At 50.6% G+C, this 27,487-nt stretch overlaps 2 protein-coding genes across 2 annotated transcripts; both read left to right on the top strand.

Annotated features, from left to right (window-relative positions):
- The first annotated feature begins 789 nt into the window (after positions 1–789).
- PSMD9 (proteasome (prosome, macropain) 26S subunit, non-ATPase, 9) lies at positions 790–3,371 on the top strand. The gene is made up of 4 exons (XM_009321227.1): positions 790–999; positions 1,492–1,593; positions 2,122–2,210; positions 2,562–3,371. The coding sequence occupies exons 1-4, from the start codon at positions 790–792 to the stop codon at positions 2,587–2,589; spliced, it is 429 nt and encodes a 142-aa protein (XP_009319502.1). The 3' UTR covers positions 2,590–3,371.
- A 4,595-nt stretch (positions 3,372–7,966) lies between these two features.
- WDR66 (WD repeat domain 66) lies at positions 7,967–26,231 on the top strand. The gene is made up of 20 exons (XM_009321228.1): positions 7,967–8,224; positions 8,376–8,516; positions 8,994–9,103; positions 9,570–9,678; positions 10,096–10,176; positions 10,667–10,744; positions 11,477–11,521; positions 11,852–12,069; positions 12,650–12,844; positions 14,687–14,934; positions 15,027–15,175; positions 15,967–16,140; positions 16,410–16,594; positions 17,115–17,229; positions 17,438–17,601; positions 20,480–20,570; positions 20,780–20,923; positions 23,621–23,849; positions 25,067–25,168; positions 26,113–26,231. Exons 1-20 carry the CDS (start codon positions 7,967–7,969, stop codon positions 26,229–26,231), a joined length of 2,955 nt encoding a protein of 984 aa, XP_009319503.1.
- Positions 26,232–27,487: the final 1,256 nt, after the last annotated feature.

Raw genomic sequence — 27,487 nt, forward strand, 5'->3', positions numbered from 1 at the left:
TCCTCTCCTCCCCTGAGGCCCGGGGAGCGTTCCCCTCCGGCGGGAGTCAGCCGGGGGAAATGAGCTGTGCGGGAGGCCTACAGGCGGCTGCTGCTGGGACAAATGTCCCCCTTAGTAACTGCGCAGCCGTTTAAGTACCGTAGATGCCGTATCGTTCCGCCCGTTCGCTGCCGTTCTTCGAACACTGAAAAAACAGGGTTGCTCTGAGTTTGTTTTTCGGTTGTGTCGCTCTGCGCTCGTAGCCGATGCGGATCGGCTTAGTCAGTAAAACCCTCTTGTCCACATGTTGTTGCAGCGGCATTGAAATTCTGCTTCTGCTGTGGAGCCATTTGGGATTCGTGACATACAGCGAAGGGGTTTTGTGGTGTAAAAAACCAGCTTGGGTAAAAAAACAGCTTGGCGTTTATTTCTTCCCAGGCTTACCCCGTGCCCTGGCTTTGGGGATGGCTTTTGCTCTACATATGTAACAGTACGTGACTTGATGGAAAAAAGACTTCAGCTGCTCAATGATTTCTAGGTGATCGTGGGCCTCCGAGCCCCGCTTCCTTGCGTGTTTACCGAAATTTGTAGGGTGGTTTTCTCTGCGTTTGACTTCTGCCGATAAACATCTGCCCTGGCTGTGTGAGCAGGGCTGGCACCGGGACCCAGCAGGTACACCGGCAGAAGGTTATTGCTGGCCACAGCAGAGGTCTGAGAGACCCAGAACACCATTTTCTGCGCAGCTGCAGAGGAGAGCGTGTGCTGAGGAAGAACCCTTCCACGTAACGCGCTCCCGCTCCCTGTGTGCTAATGGTGTCACCCACAGGTTTGCAGAACGACCACAAGGCCCTGATGAAGCAGGTGGAGGAAGCTCTTCACCAGTTGCACGCCCGGGAGAAGGAGAAGCATGCCAGGGATGAGGCGGAGGCATTGGCTGAGGCAATGAGCCAGAACCAGAGCCTGCCACAGGCGTTTGCCAAAGTGAACGCGGTGACTCCAGGATCTCCTGCAAGTATCTCGGTAGGTTGGGGGGTCTGACAGCCCGTGGGGAAGGCTGCTTCTGGACCCAGAGAGAAAACACAGCTGATGGCGCTCTCTGTCTCTTGTTAATAAGTGAGAATAAGTGGGGGGTTTGATTAGGGTTCTCCCCCCCCCCCCCTTTTTTTTTTTTTTTTGTCACACTGGGATGTCCTGTGAATAGACCAGTCACTGTACGGGAATGAGATGAGTACTCTCTTCTCAGCTGTATCGTTGCACCACACAGCTCCTGGAAGGCCTCACTGACCATTCTGGCCTCAGTATTTCTCTTCCCATAAAGTAGGACAGAGGAAGGAGTACTTACTTCTTTCTAAGGACGTGAAGAGGGTGTAATGTAGGTCAGTTGCCTGAATGGTGAGAAGAGCAGTGTCATAGCACACCTCTCCCCATGTGGCTGGGTGAAGGGTGATGCTCCTGTGATATTACCTGCCTTTGGAGAAGGCAGATGTTCATCTCTCTTCTATCTCTGTCCAGGGGCTTCAGGTTGATGATGAGATTGTGGAGTTTGGTTCTGTCAACATAAACAACTTCCAGAACCTGCAGAATATTGCCACAGTGGTGCAGCACAGCGAAGGGGTGAGCTCATTTCTGCTGTAACTGCATTCTCTTGCCTGTCTCTGTTAGCCACAGCTTTTTCTATGGAACTCGGGTCTCTGGGATCATCATTTCCATGTCAGAAACAGTGTCAGATTCGGTCTGTGCTGTTGTAGCCTTGTTCTCTCATAGCATTGAGCTAATTCTGCTGGATAGAAGAGAGCTAAGAGGTGTGTGCTCTTTGCTTTGAGCATTATATTGTCGGTTCTCCCCTGGGGACTCCCTGCAGCAGCAGGCAGTGTTGCTGTGCCATCCTCATGGACTGGCCAAAGAAGCTGCCACAGTCATTCAGCACTTTATAGTGGAAGTGAGAGATTGCCTGGAGATGTCTCCCTACCAAACGCTCTCTTCTTTCAGATCTAGCTGCAGGGATGGGAATGGGAGCCGCTGAAGAAGAGCTCCCCTGGGCCTACTGTTCTTCTGGTGCTTCAGCAAAAGAAGGAAGAAGAGGGTTGACTTGGTGATGGAAAGTTGCCATCTTTTTTTCTTTTATTTTTTTTTCCCTTTCAGAGACCCCTGAGTGTGACTGTGATCCGCAGCGGCAAAAAAGTGCACGTGGGGCTGACTCCGAAGCGCTGGGCTGGGAAGGGCCTCCTGGGGTAAGCTGCTAGTTCATTTACTAGAACAGATGAGGCTTTCACCCAGCTCAGAGCACGTTTTCTGCAGCAGGGCCAGCTCTGTGCTTTGGTCTCAGTGTGTGTTGCTGCCCGCTCTGATGGACTTCACTGGCGGGTACCAGCTGAGAGCTGGAGGCTGACAGTTTTGCACAGTGGTATGGCGAGGCGAGTTGTATCAAACATGAGGATCTTCCTCCCTGGAAGATCTCAGTGGCTAGTTTGTCTGGTAGAGGAAACCAACGGAGGAGGGTTGTGGTGGGTCTGAGTTGTGCCAGTCAGATCTTCTGTGCCTGTCTGAGAGCCGAGACTCGTAACTACCCTCTTCTTTTTCAGCTGCAATATCATTCCCTTGCAAAGATGACCATTGCTTGGAAAACAATAAAGCTGAAGTTTGTGCCTGCTTTCTGGACTCTGATCTGGTTTGAAAACTTCCCTACATGTTTTTGCTGAAACAAATGTTTCGGAGGCTGTGACCTCTAGGTGCCTGACTTGCAGAGTCTTGAAGAGGTTCTGATAGAGCAGGGCCTGCCTGCAATTCAGAATTGCACTGGTTCATCAGGAGTAGCTTGCAGAGCTGCAAGATGTGGCTTCTCATCTCTTACGCCTTGTATCAGGTTGGAATGAGGCTATAGAGAGACCCAAACTTCACTTGATACGGGCTCTAAAAAGCGTGAAATGTTCTTACTTGGTGATAACAGAGCATTCCTTTTTTTTTTTTTTTCCTCTCTGTAAAATTTGTCACTGAACATCTTGTAATATATGCTTAAAAAGTCCTGGAGCACTTCTTGTTGTCTTTAACAGTAGATCACAGTCAAGAAATACACAAGTTTGGTACTTTATCTTCCCCGTGTTACCACAACTTTTGAAGTCACTAAACGTGATGAATCTTTGGAATGCCTAATTATTTTAAGTTAATGAGATAAGGAATAGGGTTTATAATTCTACTTTGATTTAGTAGTTTGTATAGTCATGATAAAAGTACTCCTAATTTGGCTTTTTAAATTTGTTTATTTGCAGTAGTTGCTTTTAGGGTGTATAAACTCTTTGAGGGGATTTCAGGGATGACTGGTTTGTTGTAAGCTTGTTTCCAGTTGAACTTCACAATACTCTCCCAAAACAATAAAACTGAGTAATGCCTCTCTCCATTCTTGTGGAAGTTACTATTTTGGGCAATAATTGTGGGCCAAGTTGGGTGGGTTAAACACAGGCCTGCACAGAGACAAAAGCATGACTCCCCGACCTTCCAGAGCCAAAGCCCAGGTAAGGTGCAAGTCTTTCATTAGCACTTCATAAGCAGGTTGGGGGCGTAAGTAACACGTTACACGTAATGAGCAATTTTGTTATTAAGATGAATAATCAGACCTGAAATAGCATGAAAAAGTGGACTAAACCCCTCACTTTTAAATCATTCACCCAGGGCTCTGTGTTAAATTAAGTTTACCCTTTTGACATTTCAAGCGTTTGTGTTTCAGCATACGGTCCAACAGAGCAGATTCTCACTGAAATGGTAAAGCTTCAAAGCAAAGCTCCTTGCTCAGTGGTTCCTGCAGGCTTCACGGCGCTACGGAGGAAGCGTTAACTGCAGCAGCCCATGGCAGTGTTCCTTGGATGAGACTGTATGCAGATAATCCCCATCAAACGCAGTCTCACCCTGGCCTTTCAAGTAATTTTAAAAGGGCTGAAACATGGTGCTGTTTTGCTCCATCTCTTTTCTTGAAAAATAACTGAGAATGGGAGGTGTTTTGGGACCCTCTGTCGCATGTGCATCCTGCCTCACTTTACCAGAGCAGTTCTGAGGCTAAGCCTGCACTGCTGACCTTTACCAGGTGCTATGACCCACAAAGGCCACTGCGTTTCCTAAATCCACTGTGAAATCCCACTGGAAAGCAGCGTGATGTCCCTTTCTGTAGTTACAAGGTAAGTACCCCCCTGGGGTTGTTTTGTAGGAGGGCTGAGTCTCTGCATGGGACCACAGTGCCAAAAGATTTGCGTAAAACAATTTTTAAATGCATGTTGCATCAGGTTTGGAAGCCTTGTTTTTTGCAAAAGGGGTTTTCGTATTTGTAGGTGCTGCTGCAGTTTCTAAACATGTGACTGTCCACAAGCTATCTTCTGTCTCTGTAAAATGGAATGTAAGTGTAAGTATGTGGATAAACTGGGTATCATTTGGCAGCTGAAATGTCAGACTGTCAAGGGGCTGGCCTTGGCCGTGTGTACTTGGGAAATGTGCCTAGGTAGCCCAGCTGTGGCTAGCTTTTACTTGAGCTGCAGATGAATCTGGGTCTAGATACCGGTCCAGGAGAAGAAAAGCTCATGGGACGCATCCTTCCAGGCCTTTGCATTTGTGCCTCCTGGGATGAAACGATCTAGAAAATCCCAGCTTTACGTACCGCTCTTGAAATGGGGTTAGGGGGTCAGTCCAGTCCCGTCAGCCAGGTTAATTCCTGCTCTCTGGGAGCTCGTCTCCCTTTCACCGTGGAGGGTGTCTGCATGCTTCACAGGGCACTCAGCTCTGCAAGGCTTTTGTAGAAGTGTGTCCCCTAACCCTGTGTCCTAACTGCCGCACCTCCAGCCTGTCTGATTGTGTGTCCTGACTAGAACAGGTTGAACAATCCTGACAAGTGTAATAAACACAGATCACATTGCAAAACCTGCTGTGGATAGGTAAGGTTTGAGCTTCTTCCTTAGACCGCACTCAAACATCTGCCGTAGGACCAGAGCAGAAGAGGAGCTGCTCTTAGTCGGAATAAGCAGGGTTTTCATGCTGGAGAGCAGAGATGACTCCCTGTATCCTGTATGATCGGGGAACGTGGACTGGATGCTGCCGGGTGGGAAGAAAAGCACCGTGTCTGCACAGGCTTGACGTGCAGGTGCTGATGCACTGAACAAAGCTGCCTTCTTGTACCTAGCAGAGGTACTGGGGCTTAAGGACCAAATCCCTGCTCCTGAAGCCACAAAACCCACTGGTTTGAAACAGCGGTTGTGCCACAGATGAGAATTTGAGAGCAGCTGTGTCTTGATGACCCGCCTCTGCGCGGCAGCCTCTTCAGGTTGAGGGGATAACGTGAGCTGATAAGAAAACTACTTTCCTCTCCCAGCAGGGTACGAGGCTCTTGCTGGGCAGAAAGAAAAACAAATTAGATTTAGAAATTGTTATTACTTGAGCTTAACAGCACTGCTGAAGTCAGTAGTTGGGAACACTTAGAGCTGATTATCTGTGAAGAAGATAGCTTGGAGTGATCGCTGGCAACGGGTTCCCCTGTGCAAGTGCCATCCTGGCAGAGAGCTGGGGATGGTGGGGGGACCCAGTGGTGGTTAGAGGCTGATTTTTCTCGCTTTGACTCTGCTTGTCCTGCTCAGGGGTGCCAAGGGAGCAGAAGCTGCCCACAGCCCCCTGGGGGGCAAGGGAGGGCGCATTGGGTAAAGATCCCTCATCCTGTTCCCCGGGCAGGGCGAGGGTTCGGTCCCAAAGGGGTCTGGCAATGCCAAGGGGGGCTTTGTCACAGCCATGAGCAGGATTTAGGCTTGGGCAGGGCGAAGGGCTGAATGTCCCCCCACACCACCAAGCTCCTGCTTTGGGCAGGGGGTCAGTGCCACCTCTCCACAGCAGCCGTTGGAGATGAGGCGGGTCCCCCCTTCTCTCCCCACACGGCCCCCCTCTCCCCCGGTGCTTTCTGGGCTGTCACTGATGCAGCTGGTGCGACCGTTGGTGCAGCCAGTGCAGCCGTTGCCTGGGAACAGCAGACAGATTCAAACAAAAGCGGGGACCGGTGTGATGGTGAGTGGTGGGGTCCCCAGGGGCAGCGGGAGGACGGGACAAGTTGGGGAGGCACCAAGGCCTGGAGGGGGCTTGGGAACAGCTCTGTGGTCACCCTGGTGAGACCTGTGGGGCCGTGGCCGTCCCCGAGCAGTGGTCCTACCTGCCAGGGGCCAGAGGGAGGGTTTCTCCCAGGGGCCCCTTCCCGCTCCCATGAAAGCTCTCTGTGCACAAGGTTTCAGTGTTGGGTCAAATCCAGACCTGTGAAGCCCGAGATGAACCAGCTGCTGCCCAGGAGTAGCCCTGCTGCCTACAGGGACGGTGACAAAACCCCATCTGAGGGGAAATGTCCGTGCCCAGAGCAGCGTGTGGGCAGACGGGGAAGGAGCCTGATCGCAGCTGGAGTGACTGGGGCTGTGCTGGGCTTGCTTGCACTTGGCAGGAGTGTTGCTGGAGCTGAAAAGGGGCTCTGGGACCCATTTCCCAGCTTCGCGGGTGCCCTTCCCTCTGGCTGTGCCAAACTCCAGGTCACTGTGCAGCCAAACCCTGGGCGGGGGGAGTATTTCAGAGCATCTCTGTGCCCCAGCTCCCTGGAGGGAGGGTGAGGTTGAGGATGGATGGGGCAAGTGAAGTTATACCAGAGGAGCCAACTGGGGGAAGAACAGGACTAAGCAGTGAGCCCATGGAGATGTCCCAGGATGGACCGACAGCTCAAGGAGATGGCTGTGCTGCGTGAGCTGGCGAGGGCAGCACCACCGCAAGCCCTGCCTGACACAGGGTCCGTGGGCAGGTCCTGATGGAAGCGGAGTCCCCAGCTCCAGGAGCAGGGGGTAGTGTCTCCCGAGACGTCCCCGGGGAGGTGGGGCAGGGACCCTGTCAGCAGGGCTCAGCAGATGCAGCACCTCTGCGTAGTCTCAGTCCAGCCATCAATATTTGCTGAGCACTTGAGCTGCCTGAGAGTTACGTGAGCAGGAGGGAACGTGGCCTCGTCCCTGCACTGAACGAAAAGTTATCTTATCTCCCTCGGAAACAGAAATGGCGTCCAAACGAGGTTTATACCTTGCATGAGAGGTTGCTATAGGAAATCAAGTAGCCCCATGGGGAGAGGCAAAAGCTGATGTGAATCCCAGGAATAAGACTAAGTGGCCCGTGCTCAGACTGGGAAAAGGCTGTCCAAGGGCTGCTGTGAGCTCTGACACCCCAGGGCTATTTAATACACTTATTAACATGCTGACGAGGGGCTGAGGAAGGTGGTGGTGGTATTTTTACCCTTGTTTTCCTTCTGCTTGCCAGGCAGCACAGTGAGAGGTGCTGGCAGTAGAGCTGGGATTGCTGCAGAGCCCTTCACAGCCATCTCAGCTCCAGTCCCAGGACCCAATTCCCCTGTTTTTAACCTCAATTTGCCATCGCTCCCTCTCCAGCATGCGACCATGTGCCCTGTTGCAGCAATCAATAACGTGTGTGGGGAATAGTCAGGGGATGGACAGCAAAAAGGCCAGACTTTTTGCCTTCGAAGGACCTATAGGTTAGCTCTGGAGGAGAAACTTGGGCATCTTAGCCCAGGTGATAGGAGCTGCCTGGAAGAGGTGCTGGTGTGAGACATGGGATGCTGTGGAGGTGTAAAGAGGTCAAGACTAGATGTGCAGGAAGAGAAGAAGCAACTGGTGGGAAACTTTTCCCTGGTACAAATCCATAGGCAGTTCAGGAGCAGAGGAGTATCCTGGTATTGGATCCTGCCCTGAAAGTGATGTAGGTTGGATCCGAGACGTGCTGGAGTGTGTTCCCACTAGCTGCGGACCAGCCCAGGAGCCAGTGCACACTGAAACTTCTCACCCTTTCCAAGGACCCCCTCGCTGCTGCTAAGGAGAAGGAAGGAGCACCAGAGGATGCTGGAGCAGATGCACTGTTGGGTCCCCTGTGGTCTCCTTCAGGCATGGGGATCCCAGGCACCCTGTCCAGCACCTGGGCTGGGAGGCAAGACATGACCGCCTTGAGGACTGCCCTGGGAGAAGACACTGCTGCAACAACACACCTGGAGGGCGCTGGACCCCCTGGACCACCCCCAGCACTGCCTGAGCCCAGGGGGGCCATTTCCAGCCCTTGCTCAGGCTGCAGGATGCAGGAAACACAGCAGAGGAGTGGGGAGGACGACGGGCATGACGGCTCTGCCAGCTTGGTGTGGGCAGCCACGCCAGGGATGCTCTTCCAGGAGGACAAGCAGACCAAACTTCATCCCCTTGTGAGTATCAGCGGGCACGGTGCCACCATGATGGTCCACACAGCACCTGGCACTCCTGCCCAGCTCTCTCCCATCACCCCAGAGATGTTTTGTGGCTTTTTTGTCCCAGCCGCTAAGCGCCAGGGACAAAAGCTCTGCCTCTTCCCTGCAGAGCCTGTCCTGGGTGTTGGGCTACAACAGCAGCCTGGCCGTGCACAGCCTGATGGACAGGGAGGACTGGGTGCTCCTGTACGTCTCCTCCCACACAGTGGTCATCCATGACATCCTGGGGAACAGGCAGTACCACCTGCAGGTCTGGCATGCAGCCCGTGCACCTCCCTCATCCTCCTCCTCCCCTTCTCCTGAACTCTCTCCCTCCGTCTCTTTTCCCGGTGCCTGTTGCTTAGGGGTCTCCTGGAACTGAGAGCAGCCCATGCAAAGGAGTGCATCGTTTTGCTCGCACGCCTGTTGCAATTCCCAACACGTATTGGTGGAAGGTGCTTTGTGTTGGATTGCAGCGGTGACCGCGAGCAGCACGTGCGGCATGGCCCCCTCCTCTCCGCTGCTTCTTGGCTCGGGGAGCCGCAGCCAGCACAAGGCACAGAAGACAGGGACGGGCTCAGAAGAGCCTGTGGGAAATGAGATGCAAAAGTTGGGCTGGAAGGATGAGCTCCAAGGCTCCTCCTTGGGAGAGGAGACAAGGGGATCTCATGAGCAAAGCAGTTTGAATGCTTTAAATAATCACCCAGTCTGGAGCCTCTGCAGCACTTTGCTGCTTCTCGTTCCCCAGGGCCACACAAGTGTCATTTCTTGCCTGTGTGTGAGTGAAGACAGGCGCTGGGTTGCAACCGCCGACCGAGGGCCAGATGCTCTGATCATCGTGTGGGACTCCTTCTCTGGGTAAGCTCCTGGGAACCTCCTCTTTGGGAACCTCCTGTGTCTGGTAAATCTCTTAGGACTGACTCCAGCCTCAGCTGAGAGTGAAATGGGAGAAATGTGGGGATGGGGTAAAGCAGCAAAGGAGTCAAAACCAACCGAGGGCTTCATCGTCCTTGTATCACCCACACCCACAGGACACTGAGATGGGGCCAATTTCCCCTAGACTAAGTACATCATGTCTCCAAGCTGTAGCATTTTCTTAAAAGATCACTGGTGAGTTGTTTCCCAGAGCCGTTTACTCGGGAGGAAGGGATGGAGAGGATGTTGAGCATCAGCCATGGCGCTGGCCGCTCCCGTGGCAGCACTGGTGTTTGCAGACTCCCTCCCTGCCATGCAGACTGGGGTGGGCTGTGCCACAGATAGTGCCAAGCAATTGCCTTGAACCCACTGTGCTGCTGTCAGCAACCACGAGGACTTTGTTCTGTAGGATACCGGTGCGCACCATCTTTGAGAGTCATCCAGAGGATGGGGTCAGTGCTATTGCTATTTCCCAGGATGCGAAGTATTTGGCAACCATTAGTGCTGGTACAGTGCAGGTAAAGAAAATATTTCCTCTTCCGTAGCTTTGTGGGATAGATGCCTGGAAGTTTTTCCCAGTTCAGCCAAGAGGGGGGGGGGGATTTGGATTGGGAGAGCAGAAGAGAGGTGGAACAGGTTTGCAGAGTGATGGCTTGTTTTTGCTGAGCCATTGGAAGACAGACCTGGATTTCATTGAAGTGAATGCTGTGGAATTGAGAAAACAGATCTTAAATTGGGATAAAAGCTTCTGACTCCAATGTGCTTTCATTGAAGCAATTTCTAGCATTATTTCCTAAAATTAAGCTCTCTGCTGTCAGGCCTGCTCCAGTCTTTTTGCCCCACTATACCCTGCCACTGAAGGGAATGGGGTTCCCCTGCTTCCCCCAAGCTCCCAAAAAGCTGCAAATGTCCCTTGGTTTTCCCTTCTCTGCCAGAGAGTTTGTGTTTGGAAGTGGACTTCACCCACAGAGAAACCTGTGTGCAGCACAGAGCTGAGGCCTGAGTTTGGGTATCAGGTGAGTGACCGCGGCCAAGGGGTGCAGAGGAGCGTGACTGGGCAGCCCCATCTTCACCTGCTCCCTCCTGCACCCCCATGCCCCCATCCAGTATGGGGCTGCTGGTAGATGCTGGCTGGAGGTGGGAGACAGGATCACACCCTGTCCCTGCTGCATCCCAATGCAGCGGAGCATCTCGGGGCTGTTATCGCTGCTCCTCTGCTGCCTGACAGCCATGGGACATGGACGGGACCCTGGTGGGATGTCCTCCTCCGCAGCCCTGGCACTGGCCAGGGCTCATGGCAGGAAAAGCCCACGGTCCTGCCGGTTTGTCCCCGCTCACAGAGGAGAGAGCACAGCTCTGGTGTTTCACAGGGAATTTGGCCTCTGTTTTCAGTTCAGTGCAGGTGGTGAAGTGGGTTTTGGATAAAAGCAGATGTTTTGCATGAAAGAATAAGCAGAAGGCATTGCTCGGTTTGGTGTTTATGTGATTCTCACCTTTTAATTTCAGGATTATGTCATTTTTAACCCTCAAAATCCCTATGAGTTTGTCAGCAACAGCAAAACCCAGGTGATATTTTACCTGTGGGTAAGTAGGGACATGGGAAGTTATATTTCTGGTGCCAGACACACTCCCAGAGGCAGCGCGGGGGACTGCACACTAGTGAGGCAGCATGGGCTGCAGGGCCAGATGTCTGCCCACGACTGGGGTCGCACTTTGCTTTGCAGATCTGCCCCTGCCCTCGCCCCTTCCCACTCCCTGCCCTCGCTAGACACAAAATTGGACATGAGGAAAAATTTCTGTACTGAAAGAGTGGTTAAACATTGGAACAGGCTGCCCAGGGAAGTGGTTGAGTCACCATCCCTGGAGGTATTTAAAAGACGTGTAGATGCGGCGCTGAGGGACATGGTTTAGTGGGCATGGTGGTGTTGGGTCGACGGTTGGACTCGATGATCTTAGAGGTCTCTTCCAACCTTAATGATTCTATGAAAAGTGGTCTGGGCAGAGCATCACTCTCTCTCTACTCCCACGCTGGGTCGGTCCCAGCCGTGGCAGCGATGCTCTCTACCTCTCCCACCTGTGCTTTCCTGTGGGCCCTTTTTGTTCCTCGTGCTGGTCAGCAGCTTTTGGGAGGGGAGCGGGTAGAGGGAGAGGGTCTTTTGTGCTCTCTGGAAGGTCTTGGAGCCTTTCTGCCCCAGGAACCCTGTTTTGGTCACCACGGCACAGGGTCAGTGCCCAGACAATGGGGAAGGGACACACTGGCACTGCAGAGCACAGTTACAAAACGCTTGTCCTGGACGTTTTCTCCGCTTTCCCCAGGGTGATGCTGGTTTGCAGTACAGCACGCCACTCCTGAGCAGCCAGGTGAGATCGGGGGGACCACAGCATGTCACCCTTTTGGCTTTCCTCCTGAGAGCAGCACTGTCCCTTCCCACCCCCTTAAGCAAAAACAGTGGCCACGTCCCCATCCTGTCCCCCTTGGTCTCCTGAAGGGACAAACCAGGATTGCCTGAGCTGAGGTCAAGACGGGCTCTCCCTCCCAGAGATGCCCCAATGCATCTTCACCTGGGGCTCTTGCCTCTGATGGGACAGGGAGGGAATGTCACATGGAGGGGCCAAGCAGGAACATCGCTGCTTGAGGAGGTAAGAGCCAGCACCCAGGACGAACACGTGGCCTCACCGCTCTCTCTGCAGACCTTCAACAGCGTGGTGGGACGCTTCAGCCAGTCGGTTTTTCATTTTAACAACTCGCAAGCTCTGACAGGCACCTCGGCTGGGAAGCTGGTGGTGTGGGACGCGGTCAGTCCCCACACCCCTTCCAAGGAACTGCGGGTCAAGCCACACAGCATGAAGGCCACCAAACTGGTGCCTATGCAGAAGGACAGCCTTACCGTGCTCATGGTGTTTGAGAGGTAACGGGATGGCAGTTTTCAGTAGCCGTAGGTACAGTCCTTAGACGTTTCAGCCACAGAGCTAATGTTGATGAACCACAGCCAAGTGTTGCAGTTTTAAGTCACTTGGCAGCATGCAAGGAGCAGACAAATTCATGCAGAAAAGTGCTGCTGATTTATAAGACGTTGCTCCGGCTTTTTTCAGCAATGAATTTGGCTGGGGGGAAAAAAAATGTTGAAAACTCCTGGCAACTTGATTCCAGCTCTGCTGGGGTAGCTCAGAGACGGGGTTGGCCATGGTCACAGAGGATCGTCGATCAGTCTTGCTCAGCCTCCTGGCCTTTACCGGCAGAGGGAGCAGACAGCCACCAAATGCCTTGACAGCCTTGGGGACAGGGCAGAGGACACTGCTGGGTCACAGCAGAGCCTGGTGGTTTCTGCACAGCCCTCGGCTTTCCCCCTGCATATCTGTACAGGGTTCTTCTCATGCACTTGTGCAGAGAAAAGGGGAAGAGATTTGCTTCTGCTGAAGAATGCTATCCAAGAAATATTTGGGAGTTCTCAATCAGTGTGTTGATTAAAAGCTTTCCCTTCCTCGCAGCTGCATAGTAACAGGTGATGTGAAAGGTCAGGTTAAATTCTATGATGGAGAGCTGCAGCTCCTCGCCTGCTACAGCCACAGCAAAGTGGGTCCCATTCAGTCCATCTCCTTCTCCAAAACTCCTCCTGAACCTCCTGGTGCCTCCTCAGCCTGCTCTACCTCCTGCACTGCCAGCAGCCAGCCCTTCGTTGCCAGGTGAGTGCCCCTTTATAAACCTAGGTCTTCTCCTGCATTTGCCCTGCAGCTTGAAAGCTGGGGAAATGGTCAACTGAAAGCTGCCCCATGTGCTTTGGCTTTGGCTGGAGCAGGTTTCAACCCTGTACCCAGGCTTCTGGGCAGGACAGAGGCAGGGATGCAGAACAGGGTGGGAAGGTGCCCCTTTATTCCCCTTCTCTGCAGATTTTCATTTTGGGTATTTGTCCCAACTGCCCACCAGAGAGAGTGGGGGGGGGTCTCCTGGGCAGCCCCTCTCTGCCAGCAACCCCTGGGCATCTCCCAGCAGCCGCCAAAACCCAGGTGGGCTCCAGCGCATCCTAAATTCTGAACTTGATGTGATGCCTTGGCACAGACTAGAGAAGCGTTAACACAAGCACAGAGATGATCAGCTGGTCCTGGGTCACGCAGTTCCTCTGTCACGTACCTGGCACACCAGGCAGTGCTAATGCCAAGCCTCCAGCTCCCGCCGGGCCCCTTAATCCCCCACCTTAAACCCCTCCCATGGATGGCTGTTTCCAGTTAGATTCTATCATGGCTGGGCAAGTTAATTGGAGCAGTGGCGGTGCAGTCTGCCCCAGCAGCGATGGCACCAGTGCTGGGTTGCACCACATGGACTCAGCAGCTTGGGACAGCTCCAGCCTGGTTGCCAGCCCCTCTCTGCCCCTCTGCGTGATGTAGCTGTGTCTGAGGATTTATAGGAAGTCTGCAGGCCAGATGAAGCTGTTCTGTGGCTCGATCCAGCCTGCAAACCATATGTCTGTCACTCCTGTTAAGGCTCTCCTGGCAACGTCTGTCCTTAGCTGCACGTGTTTTCCAAAGAGCCATATGGGACAGATTCCTCTCCAGCCTGGAGCAGCGCCCTGGGGAACGATTTGGTTTTCCCTGTCGGTCTCAGTTGTCTCATCCCTGTTCCTGGGTCGCTGCTGCAGCTCCTGCTGCTTGCAGCTCCGCTGGGCAGCACAAAAGGCAGAAAACGAAAGGGGAAGCCTTGAGTCTGCTTGTCTCACCAGGCTGGTGGGATCAGGTATGGCTGAAGAGCCCCGCTAAAGCATGCAAGAGACACAGCATCCTTCAGTGCCCAGGCTAGATGCGCATAAACCGATGGCTGTCATGGGCCAGCTACCAAAAGAGGCTGCTGTTTCCCCACTCGTGCTGCCCGTGTGATGCAGCCATGCACATGTCTGTGCAGCTCTTGGATCTCTGTGGTCCTCTCTTGACCCTCTGCTCTCAGTTCAGACTCTCAGTCCTCAGGCGGACTGACGACTATACATATTTGTTCTGTAACGTGCATAATTATTCAGACATCTGCTTTACACATCACCAATTATGCAGCAGGACCCTCTTCACTGCGTTACGGTCAGTGTGGCTGAATGAACAGACAGGCAGCCACTCTGCGGCGTGGGTCTGAAACTGTCCTCTGACCTTGTCCATGGTGGTGCGGTCAACATGGAGCTGAGGACAATGGTGGCATGGAGACATGTGAAAAGACTATTCAGAGTATCTTCAATTGCTCATTTGTCTGTCTCACACACCAGTGACTTGCAAATGGCAAAAGCTACACAGATGTCATTCATCTTCTGGCTTGCCTACCCAAGTAGAAAATGGAACTGGCTCCAGTGTTTTCCCGTGCAGATTTACCAGGTCATCAATACAAAGTGCCACCTGCCTTCCAGGTCAAGAAGTGTTTGCATATTGCATATCACAAAATATAAGTGATTGTCCAACTAAGTTGTCAAAAAGAGACTAATGTGTAATGTAGCTTGGAGGGACATGAACCAGCTAGTCTGATTCATCAAATTCTGTTTCTCTCACACTAAACAGGAACTTTATCCTTTCAACCTCTGATGCAACCGTGCTCCATGTTGCAACAGATGGGACATACTGTGAAAAAGTCATGGAAGAGGCAAAGAAAGCTGTGAATGCCATTGCCTGTCACCCCCGGCAGGCACTTGTTGCTGTAGGGAGTCACTGTGGGCTGCTGAAGGTGTGGGACTACCAGCAGACCACGTACCTCGTTAGCAGGATATTCATCCAGGCCGGCATCCAGTGCTTGTGCTATGACCCTGAAGGTATCCTGGTCTTATGACCTCTGCATGTGCCAAGCACCGGGCTTCTTGGGAGGAGCCATCATGTTGTGAGAGTTTTCTGGCGTGCTTTTCAGGTTATTTTCTGGCCGCTGGTTTTACTGATGGAAGCGTTTACATCCTCGATGCCATTTCCCTTCAGTCCATCTGCAAAGAGTTCAAGTTCTCGCATGGTCCCGTGACTCATATTAGCTTCTCTCACAATTCGGAGTACCTCGCGACTGCTGTAAGCTTGTTTTTTCCTCTCAGTGATTTACGTGTGCTGCTCATGGCACAGCTTTTGGTGGGACTGGGAATTGCCAGCCATCCTGCAAGGCACGGCAGAGCGAGCGGTGCGGAGGGCTGTTCCTCCCCAGGGGCTTTATGACTCTGAAATGCTTTTCCTGCCTTGAAGAGTCACTCTGTAAAAACGTCACCAGTCACAGCCGCTCCACACACCTGCTGCTGGCAGCATCCCATTGCTAACTTTAGTGACAAGCCTTTGCTCTGCATCCATCTGTAGAAAGGGCCGGAGCGGGGATTTCCTCCTGGCTGGTGCACTGTGATGCGGGTTGCTCCCTTGGTCCCACGTCTCGGTGCAGAAGTGTTGAGGCAGCGTTGAAGCAGTTTGGCACAGAGGTTGTGGCAATTGGTGATGATCTGTACAAAGAAAAAGACTCCCCCCTCATGCACGGATGCCAGGGCACAGCAGTGGGAAGCACCTTCCTTGTGATTTCTGGGGAGTCACTAAACTCGATTTACTGTCCCTCTGCTGTGAGAGCACGGCGGGGAACGCCCTCCAGCCAGCTAGGATGCTCTGGCTAGGCTGAGGACCGCTGTGGTGATACCCTTGGGAGTGGCTGCCCAAAGCTGTCCGACCCGGTGCTTTATCCTGGCTGTGACTCTAACCCTCCTGCTGGAACTCACAAAGCTGAACGGGCTGAGCTAAGCCTGGAGGGGACATGCAGAGCTGCCCGCTGCCAGCCAGGGGATGTGCATGGGGATCGTGGCTCATTGACCTTTGCATTCTCGTTCCAGGATGAGAAATACTCAGTGACTGTTTACAAGGCAGTCCTGCAAAACGGGAGCAGATGCTGGGAACACCTAGCAGGGCTGCGCTCCCACTACAAACCCATCCGAAGCATCCTCTTTGGGGTCCAGTTAGACAGCAACAAGCCCAGGCTCCTGAGCCTTGGGGAGGACCGGCAGCTGGTAAATCGATGGGAAAATTTAAAGGGCAGTGGAGCTTTGCCGTTAAAGTGGGGGGCTGGACAAGAGGACCGAGGGAGACTCGGTCTTTGGTTCTGCAGCTCCTAACCTCTCCCCACCAGCTCTGTCGCAGGGGGTTGTTTGTCAGCCTGGCCTCAGGCTGACAACAGATCTAGCATCTGTTAACTAGATGCTAGATCTAGTTAACCTGCAAGGTCCAGGGTGCTGACAGACCACAGGGGAGTTGCTGTGTTTCCTTGTCTTCCTTCCAGGTTGAATATGACCTGAACAGCAGCAGCAAGGACCACCTGGTGGCCTTGCACAGGGACCGGGTAGAGCAGGTTGCTGTGCCCCTGTGCTTGGCCTGGTACCCACAGCTCAGCACCGAGTCCTTTATCCTCACTACCAACAACTGCTACAAAGTTAAGCTCTACGACACAACGACCAAAATGTGCAGGTAGAGGAGAGATCCAAGCCTACCACTGCCTGGGAGCCCCATCCTGACTCTATGTTCTCCTCCGTCTAATGTCCACCCTACTCCCACCCATGAGCACGTGTTTGCCCGTCTGTGATGCAGACCTTGGGATGACTCTAGGGCCCCCAGGTTGCTCCATCCTTGTGTCCACTCTGCTGTTCACTAACGTGTCATCTAGTAATGTTGTGGCTGCAGGTGGGTCTTGGTCTGTCCAGCACGTTGGACTTGAGATGCAGCAGTTGGACATCAGATAAAGAGACAGGGGCCCACACGAGCAAAGCACAAGGACTGAACGATCCCTGAGCACTAAATTCCTCTCTTATCCCCAGTGTGGTCCCTTCTAGCCAGGGACTCTGTCCTATCCTGTCCTCTCAGCCAGTAGTACAAGCCTTTGCACCCACCACACCTCCCCATATCTACCCATCCTTGTGCACAGCAGCTGTTCAGAGAGGGAAAAGGTTTTGTGAGCCCTAGAATGGATGAAAATGTTGTTTGCCTTTAGAAAGACCCTTTTGGGACCAACCTACGGCTCCCCGTTGGAGAAGATACAAATCCTCCCAACAACAAACACTACGGACGCCCAGAAATGCTATCTGGCGTACATTACAAAGGACAAGGTATGGAGCCCCATCCACCCCAGCTGTACAAGAGCCCCCACTTGTAGAGGTGGTGGTCCCTGGGGGAATTTCACTGCAGACAAAACAGTGCATAGGCTGATCCTGCCCGAGAGCTGAGCGAGTTCCTGGGAGGAGGATGCAGCGCTGCCCTGGTGTGCAGCCCTCCTGCTGGACCCCCAGCCTTCCCAGGCCCCCTCTTTCCTTACAGGTGGGCTTGCAGATTTTGCCTGTCGATGGCAACCCCCACAAGTCCTCAGCTTTCATTTGCCACCCGGATGGTGTCTCTGACCTTGCCAGCTCCTACGACGGACGCTACGTCTTTACAGCGGGGGGGGACGACTGCACTGTTATGAAATGGGAGGTCAACCTAAAGTGAGTACCACAGGAAGGAGAAAGGAGTCTTGTTACGGCTTTCCACAGCTGCTTGGCCAACAATGCTGAAGCAAATGTTCCCCAGCATTTGCACTGAGAATGGGGCTTTTGTCCTAAAAGGTCTCTGTTTGTGTCCAGAGGAGTTAAAGACAGGTCTCCCAGCTATTTTTGCACTTAACCCAGTGTATAGGGTGGTGCTGCACTGATGGGACAGTGCAGCAGGGTGCTGCTCGGGGAGCATTTCTTTGCAGAGGTCTCTCAAGTGTGGGTCCTTTTGGGGCAGGTGACAAACGCTGCAGCTTCACTGTCCTTCCACAACACCGCGCCCAAGACCAGGCCAACAAACCGCATCTGGCAAGGGGGGTTGTGGGGTGGAGGACGGGTCCCAGCACTCGTGTGAACAGGAGACCCACCGCTTGCTACAGGGAGTGTGAGTTGAGGCTGGCAGCGTTTCTGGACACCTGACCTGAGACCAGGTTTATTAATAGTGGAGCCTCGTGCCCTGCATTCACACAGGTTCTCCAAAAGCCCTAGCTCAGCACCTACAGACAGCTCAGCATGGTGGGCACATGCCATGCTGGGGATGGTGGCATGGCAGCGGGGTCAGCCTAGATTGCAATGACCTGTCAGGCCCCAAGTAGCTATGTGGGGTGGCAGCTGAAACAGGAGGGACATAATTCAGGGGGGGGGACGACTTTGCTCCCCTCTATGTGATGTAGCCACGTAGTCAATAGAGGGGGATTAAACCAGCAGACCTCGCAGACGGTGGCCATAGTGCCTATAAAATACTCCAGCCTAGGAAATGGTACCCAAATGGTAAGAAGTTAAGCAGAGGATTTTCTGGTCCTTGTGAGGGCCTGGCCAGTGTGATGGGGGATTATCGGGGTTAGGCAGGGGATCTGAGGAGCAGCACTGGCTGCAGGAGGATCATATGGGGTGGCTGCCGATACAAAAGTGTCTGCTCTCCAAATGGGATAGGCCAGCATTTGCTAGGAAATCCCCCCTGCGTTTTAAGACTGGATTTAGGACAAGCTACCTTAATCCTATAAAGCTTTGCTTACATGAGTAAATGGACTGCAGTAGATGGGGTGGCTGGAGGAGCGAAGGCTGCTTTTTCAAACAAGGCTTTCCAGGCTCTGGCCCAGAGCATGAGCAATAAACCCTGCCAGGTTTCTTCCGCCTTTCTCTGGAAGTGTGCAATTTCCCTCTGCCAGCTCCCTTGGGCAGCACTGCCAGACGTGTGCTCCCATGTGGCAGGTGGGTAACACGGCAAAGGCAGGATATATATTTCGGTTTCTTTGCATGTCAAGGACCAAAGCTGCTCGTTGCAATGCGTGTGCAGGGCAGAGAGGGCTCTCCCCTCGAGACCGTGGCTGCAGACGCCCGGTAAATACACGTGTACACTGAAAGGGAGCAGGCAGCTGCAAATGAGCTGAAAACTGCCAGGCCAGCGCAGAGCAACTTCACACTTCAAGGACTGGAAAGGGAGCTTAGCCCGTGTCGGAGCTAGAAAAGATAGATAGCATGGCATGTTCCTTGTAGGTCTGTGGCTGGATTTTTTTATCTTGCATGTCACCCTACTAGCACAGAAGACGTCTCCTGGCTTCTGGCAAACCAACACCATGGGAGCTGGCTTTTAGCCCTTGTTCCTATTTTTGCCTTTTGAAGTGCACTGAACCCATGAAACACCACTGCCCCTCACTGTCCTAGGACAAAGGCTTCATGGTTAAGACACGTGGTGGTCCTGCGTAAAACAGTTCTTGCAGGTACTGCTTGCTCAGAGGAAAGCCCAAAGGGTGCTGAGCCAGCTCACCTTCATGTGCCAGAACAAAGGAAACCTGGATGGGAAAGCAATGGGCTTATTTATTTTCTTTTCCACTTTGTGTGGCTTAAGCAGTCGGGGGTCAGAATAAGCGACATTTTAAGGAAGGCAATAGAATATAAATGATCCTTCTTTATAATGGTTGGCCAGGGTCCAGGCAACATTGAATTTCTATGTAATTTGTTTTTGGAGCGAAGCTCTTGATGAGCTAATTATCATTTTATTGCTGCTTCTGGTATCTTGTGCATCTCCACTGTGTTTAATACCCAAATAACTTAATTATGAAAAAAGCACGAAGCCTGCAAAAAACCCAATGGAAGCAGCACTACAGAGGTGTGTGTGAAAGCTGCAGCCTTGCTGCCAGGCGTGGGGTATTATGTGGCAATGCTACGCCGTGATTGCGCTACCAGGCTTGGTTTCCTTTTTCATCTGCACAAGCCAAACGGATTCTTTTGGCTCCAACTGCCTATGAAATTGAAACAAAGAGGTGGCACTCAGATGCTTTCAGTTTAATGTAGGCTGCACCTGTGACACAGTCACCCATTACAGCAGAGGAAGTAGCGTAATGGATCGCACTGAGTTATTGGGGAAGAATGTGTTAGATCAAGGAACAGGGAGCTTAGGTTTGTGTGGTTTATTGCAAACACCAAGCCCCAGCCCTCTCTGCATGTTCAAAATGCTGATCTAGCTAATTCATCTCCCTCAATGTCTCTATAAGGAAGCAGAAAAGCTAAATGCCAGACACCAAGCTCAAGTCCATGCAAAAGCTCCTGGCTCCTAGCCCTGTGCTCATTCCACTAAACAAGAGGACCATTCAGTAATAATTAATTCCCACACTGTGCTATTGTATGTAAAACCTGGGTATGAAATATGCTGTAGAAGTGCAGGCTGATGATAAAATAGTACACGGTTCAAGGCAATGCTTTTCTTTCCTGAATTCTGAGGCCCAGGGATTTTATTTATTGAAAGTGTCTGTGAAGAATGACTAGAAAGGGAAACATGAAATCTCTCCTCACATGAACCCTTCCTGTACCTTCTTTTCTCTGCTTCTGCCAGTGCCTTGGATGCTGCTGCTTCCCTGGGCGGGGAGGACTTGATCCCATTCTACAACCTACTGGATGGTGGCAGAGAAGGCCAATTCTTCAGGGTAATTATGCTCACTGTGAACGCTGTCTGACAACATCTGGTTGGAGTTTAAGATTCATTTATACAGGCCTGACATTTCTTTATTTTTTGCCTAGCTCGCCTTTAACAGCAATCTCATTGATATGCCTGTTAGTAAATCTTAAAAGAAGTCTTATCTTCCGTGCCTGTTGGTAACTGAACTTTACAGTATCTTGTTTGAATCCCTCGCAGGAACTGGAAGACTATTTTTACTATGCACAGCTGCGCAGCCATGGTATCGATACACTGGAGACCAGACAGGTGTCAACGCATATTCCCTTGGAGGAAATTCCTTCTGTAATGAGAGCAATAGGATTTTATCCATCAGAGGAAAAGGTCTGTCAGTTGTTTTTATTGTTGTTGTTAGAAAAAAAAGCAAGACTGATTGCATTTACTAAGTGTCCTGAGGGTCAGATTCTGACCATTGTCATGCTGGATGGCTCCAGAGTATATTTCTGGCTTTCAATGTATTTAACCTGGTCTGCATCAATATACTAGTGGTCAGAATCTGGCAGCAAATTCCTCAAAAAGTAATGATTGCTCCCTAGAGAGTTGGGCAACCGCAGGGGCAGGCTGAGCAAACCTAGAGCCTGACGGTTCAGAGTGTTCAACAATAGATGACCTCAGGGTCTTCTGGAGGTTGAGCGCTCTGGCACCACTGCAGAAGTGGGTTTCTTCAGAAGGTGAACTGAGAAAGTTGAGGAATGAATCTTCCTTCGGCCCCCAAGGTCAGGAGCCTCCAACTTTCCAAAGTCCATGGGCTAAAGTACCTTGTGTGCAGGCAGCAATGCGCTTTGGTCTCTCTGTGACTTCTACTAGTGGCTGAGCTGCTTTACGTGCAGCATGTGGTTGATGGGCCATGGGCTGAGTCCCTCCAGGTTGGATGGAGTCTCGGCCAGAGCATCTTATATGTGTTACCAGCACGGGTGGGAATGTCCAGCTCCATGCAATCACTCATTTGGACATTGACAGAGCCTCTTTTTCTTGTTCTGCCTGGGACTGATGAAAAAATGATTTTAGATGGAGACAGCAGCTTTTATTCCCACGGAACTTAAAGCTCTTTCATAACTGATAAACTCTGCAGAAGCTCTCTCTGAGCTTGCCTTTCAGGTTGCAGCAGCAGAGCTTCCTATCAAACATTTCTCAAGAGCTTTTTAGCTTCAAATTTTACAGCAGACAAAGACAACTGATTTAATAAGGGTGCTGCTTCTTCCCCTTTTGTGGCTGTTTCTACAAGGCAGTTTTATTGTATACAAACCTCATTTGTAATGTTGTAACCTGGCAAAAGGGTAATTAAAGCGCATACAAAAAAATTACTGAATCTGACGCAAGGAGATTTAAATAACGACCTCTTTGCACCAGCTACAGCCCTTCAACGCAGGAGGGGTTCTCCCAAGGGAAGCAGTACACCGCTGTGCTCCCTTCATCTTTCTGCGGGGGAGGCCGCGTTCATCTCCGCCGTTGCACAGGAACCCCACAGGCTGCTGAGATGGTGCTGTGAGTCAGTGCCACCCCATCTGCCCGGGGAATACTCTCTGCCAGGAGAGCCAGCAGATGGGAGGCAGGACCTTTGCCACAGCCACCACCTAACAGACTTGCTTTGGAGCCCCTGCAGCCAGCAAATGTTCATCTGAGCTGGGACTGCTTTGCCCTTGTGTCAAGCTGTGGCGTTATCCTCTCGTACTTTGTTATCTTTTCCTTGGGTTATTACATTTTCGCCTCTTGGGGACAGAGAGAACATATTCCCCTGGGAAATGTCTCTGGAAGAATAACTGTTAACCCCCTCTGCCCCAAATCAAAATGAAAACAGCATTTCAGGCATGGAAACAGGTGCTAAGCTGTTGTGAAACCAGGCAATCTGCAATCTGCTTCTCAAAGCAGGCAGGATAGTATTAAAATCCAGAGAGAAAGTTCATCTCTCTCTAGAGTGTTTTAATATAGGAAAAGCAGGAGGGAGAAAAGGCAGCTTGGGCTGACTAGCAAAGCTTTTGGGAATTGGTGTTTTTCTTTTGTAGTTCAGTGGGGCTGATATAAAACCTAATCCCAGATCAGCCAGAGCTGAGTGAAAATGACTGTTCTTGCCTGGCATGACATTCGCTACAGGAAAAAAGTAAGGCTGAGATTTCCCTCTTCCCCGGGCTTCATTCAGTGGAAAAACTTGTGACACAAGGACAAAGGCCCAAGGCTGAATGCAAAGTCCTCCCCAGGGAGATCTTGCATCAGCTTCCCTTCGTGGGGAGTAGCAGGCTTGGTATATGTTGGCACGGGGAATTCTCCCAGCGTTTCTTTACCGCCCGTGTATCTCCAAAGGGGCTGCCTCTTGGAGCACGAGTACAATGAAGGCATGGAGCAGATCCTGCCTTTTGGACACACATCTGCACAGCTGCCAACTGGGCTGACTCACAGCACCAGGCTTCAGGAAAACCGCTAGTATCCAGCATGGCCAGTGCTTGCCCGCTTGCCTGAGAGAAGAGTGAGTGATCCAGCTGTGCAGGATGTCAGCCCCACTGAGCAAGTTTCAGATTCAGCTCGTGCAGTGGCAGAACCGCACCAGACGCATGTCAGATCAGGGGTGGGGGAAGACTGCTTATGCCAGCCAGGGTGTGTATATACTGTGCGCAGCCTGCTTGTGTCGGGACTTTCATGCATGTAATTTTGTAGCGGGGTGGTATGTTTACTGGTTTGTGGTTTGCCTGCCCGCTGTCCCCAGAGTGGAGAGACAGCTGTGGCAAAGGTACCGGTAACAGCTGCAAAGTCACCAAGTGCCTATCATAAGAAAATAGACGAAATCCCAAATGACTGCATATCTGCTACCCCCGTCTTGACCCAATATTGTCATAACAGCAAGCGCGTAACTGTTAGCCATGTCCATCCTCAGCTGCTGAGTGCTAGCTTATTACTGGGATACGGTCACGGCACCTGTGGTACCAATACGTGCACGATTACAGTACGTTGGCATTCATGAGATCGGAAACTGGCCTGATGGTCTTCAAAAAGAAAGCACGTAACAATCTGTCTTGCCTTGATCTTTAGATTGAAGAAATGATAAATGAAGTAAAATTCAGCAAGAATGTGGATACTGGAGAACAAGTGACAAAAATCAGTTTAGGGGATTTTATCAAGCTTTATATAAATCATCGACCTGTGTTTGGCTTGTCAATGAAAAAAATACAACGAGCGTTTCAGGTTCTTGGTTATGACAATGAGAATGGGGACAAAGTTATCGACAGAGGAGACTTACTGTTGCTGCTTCAGTGCAGAGGTGAGTTATTTCTTTTCTAATATTAGTTTTATGCTTGCTAGTTCTGCCTTCAATTTCAGAACGTATTCACTGCAGCAAAAAATTAACCTGGAACTATACCTTGGTAACCAGGGCAGGCATGTGGAGCCACCTGTCTTAGAATTTTAAATTGAATAATCACATCTATTGTGTCAGCTGCACTTCTTTTACGGCTCTGGAAATCTCTGCTGGCCTGAAGTATCTTGTCTGTCAAATGATGAGCATGGATCTTGGCAAATTGTATCCTTCCTCCAGTATACCCTTATCTGAATCATTCTTCTCTCTTCCAGTCACACAGTCACCAGAAAGGTAGTACAAAACTGAAAAAGAGGGGGACAAGAAAGAAGGGATGAAATTGGTCAGTCCTGGCCTGAATCTATGTGTGAAAGACTGAAAAGATGCGTTGGTTTAGTTCAGCTGAATCAGAGGGAACTCTGTAAAGGCATGTGTAAATATGCTTATGGCCAATGCCGTAGAGAGGTAAAGAACGAACTTCTATTGCCTTGCTGCTTTTGTAAAAGCAGGGAGCATTTAGTGCAGCTAAGCATTAAAACAGGTAAAGGGAAATGCTGTTTTTCTCAGTACATCACCTGGCAAAACTCCTTGCCACAAAGATCCTTGGAAACCAAGGATTCAACCAGTGTGAGAAAGGTTAGTTATTTATATGGATGGTGTGAACATCCATAAATAGACACATTCGATATAGATCTGTTATGAAACTGTTCTAACTTTATGCTACAGGGCATGAGCCAACCGCTAACTGGGAATAAGTGCTATGTCCAGGCTGTTCCAGGATACTAGATCAAGACTTCCCTGCGCCTTCCTCTTCCTCCTCTGCGTGGAAATGGCTACAGCCACGGACACAGGGCGACATGGGCTGTGGTCTGTCCTGTGTCAGGAATTCTTCAGTGGGAATAGAAGCTCAAGCCCCTGCAAGTGCAATATAGCCTAAAGAGCTGTCTGGACCAGAATTTCTCCCTTTGATACGTATTTTTGCCTAAAATGCAATATGCAAGAACAATTTTCCTTAGGATCAACGTGTTTCGATTGGCAATGTGTATCTCTCTATCTCAGAGAAGCCGAATCCTCTTTCAAACTGTCCTGTTTTGTTTGTATACTGTTCTTGTTCGAGTTGCCTTCTAGTTTTTGTGCTAATGACACCATAACCCAAGAGGCTGGTTTTGCTTTGTTGTGTACAGGAGAGCGTATGACAGAGGACGAGCTGGCGCAGTGTCTGACCACCCTGATGGGCAGGCATCCTGGGGGAGGAGGATCTGAACCAGACACCTGCGATCCCTCAGGTACAGGATTAGCATTCCACACAGCACGGAAGCAGGATCGCTTCAATTCCCAAACAGAGTAATTTAAATTGCAAACCCATTACCCTGTTAGGCCAAGAGCTGTCAAAAACGCTGATGGGATTGCAAAAATAGTCAAGGAGCTATAGATTGTCCTTCATCCATGCAGCAACTGCATGGGTGTATCTAAAAATAAATGAACAATGAAATATAACTGGGACCTGACAAGATTACATTGCTGTTTATCTGCTGGCTTGGAACTGAAATGAGAAACACACAGTGGAAGGTTTACACGCCAGAGTCCACAGGCAAAAAAGAATCCTACAATATGCAAATTACAGTGTTGATTTCATCCAGGCGGCAATGCCCATTGTAAGGGAGCTGTTGATAACTACCACATTTGTCTACAATTTATGTCCCAGTCTACACCAGTCTAGAACAGCAAATTACAGCATTGATTTCAGCCAAGTGGCATCGCCCATTGTAATTGGAACTGTTGGGAAGTGCCACATTTTTGTACAATTCATGTCCCAGTCCACACCAGTCCAGAACAGCATCTGGTCAGGGCCACTGGCAATGGGTCGCACGCAGCGAAGATGCAGCTCCTGAGGGGAACTGCCTAGCACCGCAAACCGGCTTTGAAATCCCCGGATTCCTTGGGATCCTAAAATCATGACAAATCAACAAAGTGTAAAAGCTGCATTTGGCCCCTTGACTCTTCTGAGGTAGGGATCTACTGCAAGGTGAGACTCGCAGCCTCGCACATTTGACAGATTCGATCCCTCATACGAATGCATAAAGAGTTAAGCTAGTAAACCAATACTTTTTCATGATTACTTTGTACATCTTTAAATGTACCACTTACTGCTGCTTATAAATTTTACTGATCTGCAAAGCCATTTTTACATTGCTATTGTGTGTTTTGTGTTGTTGTTACTGCTCTCCAGGTGCAGCAGCTTTGTCTGAAGAAGAAATTCCAGAGGAAATCACAGCAGAGATATTTGCTGCTGACATTCTTGGCTTACCTATTGCTGAACCAGAAAAAACGAACAGAAAAAAGAGATGAATCTTTGGTCTACGAAGACACAGAAGATAGCTGCCACAAAGTTTTCTACTCGTTCCCACTTTCCAGTCTCCTCTCCTCAAATATCTTCAAAACTTGTATTTTGTGTTTATTAAAAAGTAAAGATCGCATAGTTTCATATTAATCCAACTCTAGCATAAGCCCCCCAGTTTAGCACATGCCACACGCCTATGGGATCAAACCTACGTAGAGAAACACTAGCGTGGCTGTAAAGAGTGAAGCAGTAGTTGCCGCACTGCCTTCTTGCATTGACCACCCCTACCCTTGGCTGGAACCTTCCTAGAATTCATTTCAGGTGGGTTTATGCCAGATACAGTCTATTTCATTATGTTAAGACAGTATTTATTTGTGAAACCTGACGGCAAAATAGCAATGTAAAAGTTTTGTATTGATTAAATAAATTGATAAATGTAGAGTACAAAATGCTTGGATAGGTTAGAATGGATTTGTAACTATAAATCCAACGGACCTCAGTAAAGAAAGGAATGCTGTGATATACAGTAAAACCAGGTTTCCATTTTGGCCTTTAAAACTTACTTTTTCTTTCTGAAAGTAGTAGTTCCAATTAGTAGCGTAATACCAATGGGACGGCATCTTACTGTGTGTGTATAAACAGCATAATGAGGCTGATATAAGCTGCTGTAGAAAGATCAGTGAAGTGCTGTTGAACACGCTTCCTTCTTTACATCATCCTCAGCATCAATTTGAATAATAATGTAGGCCCTTAAGAAGCGTTCCTTTCAGTGGCGATGTTTTTTAAACAGAGATCGCTGTTATGTACTCTGAAAGTATCTGTGATTGTACAATTAGTACAAACAGCAAGGTGTGCACTAGATGCAAGTTAACGGAGTCCAGCAGCACCATGACCAGAGCACACCGGCTATGTGACAGGAGAAATTTTCTGCGGAACATCGCTTCACAGGTAACTCTCTGCCCGTTTACTGATGATGTTCGTGTACTCCCACGAATCCGTGTCGGAGCAGATCCTCCGCTACTCGAAACCAGCCCTACTCCATGGAAATTACTGGAATTATTTTAGGCAGTTGCGAAACCTTATAACCACTGCAACCCCCCCCAAAAAACCTCTGCATATTATGGATTTATCAAGTATCCTGTTTAACAAGGCGCATGTTTTGCTTAACAGGAAGCATTGCTAATCCCTAGGCTCAAGGTCTGCAATAGTGTCACAGCGACTTGCACAAGAGCTGGACGGGGTCGCCACTCATCCTGAACCGGCT

Source organism: Pygoscelis adeliae, unplaced genomic scaffold (genome assembly GCF_000699105.1).
Source record: "Pygoscelis adeliae isolate BGI_AS28 unplaced genomic scaffold, ASM69910v1 Scaffold93, whole genome shotgun sequence".
Taxonomy (NCBI): Eukaryota; Metazoa; Chordata; class Aves; order Sphenisciformes; family Spheniscidae; genus Pygoscelis; species Pygoscelis adeliae.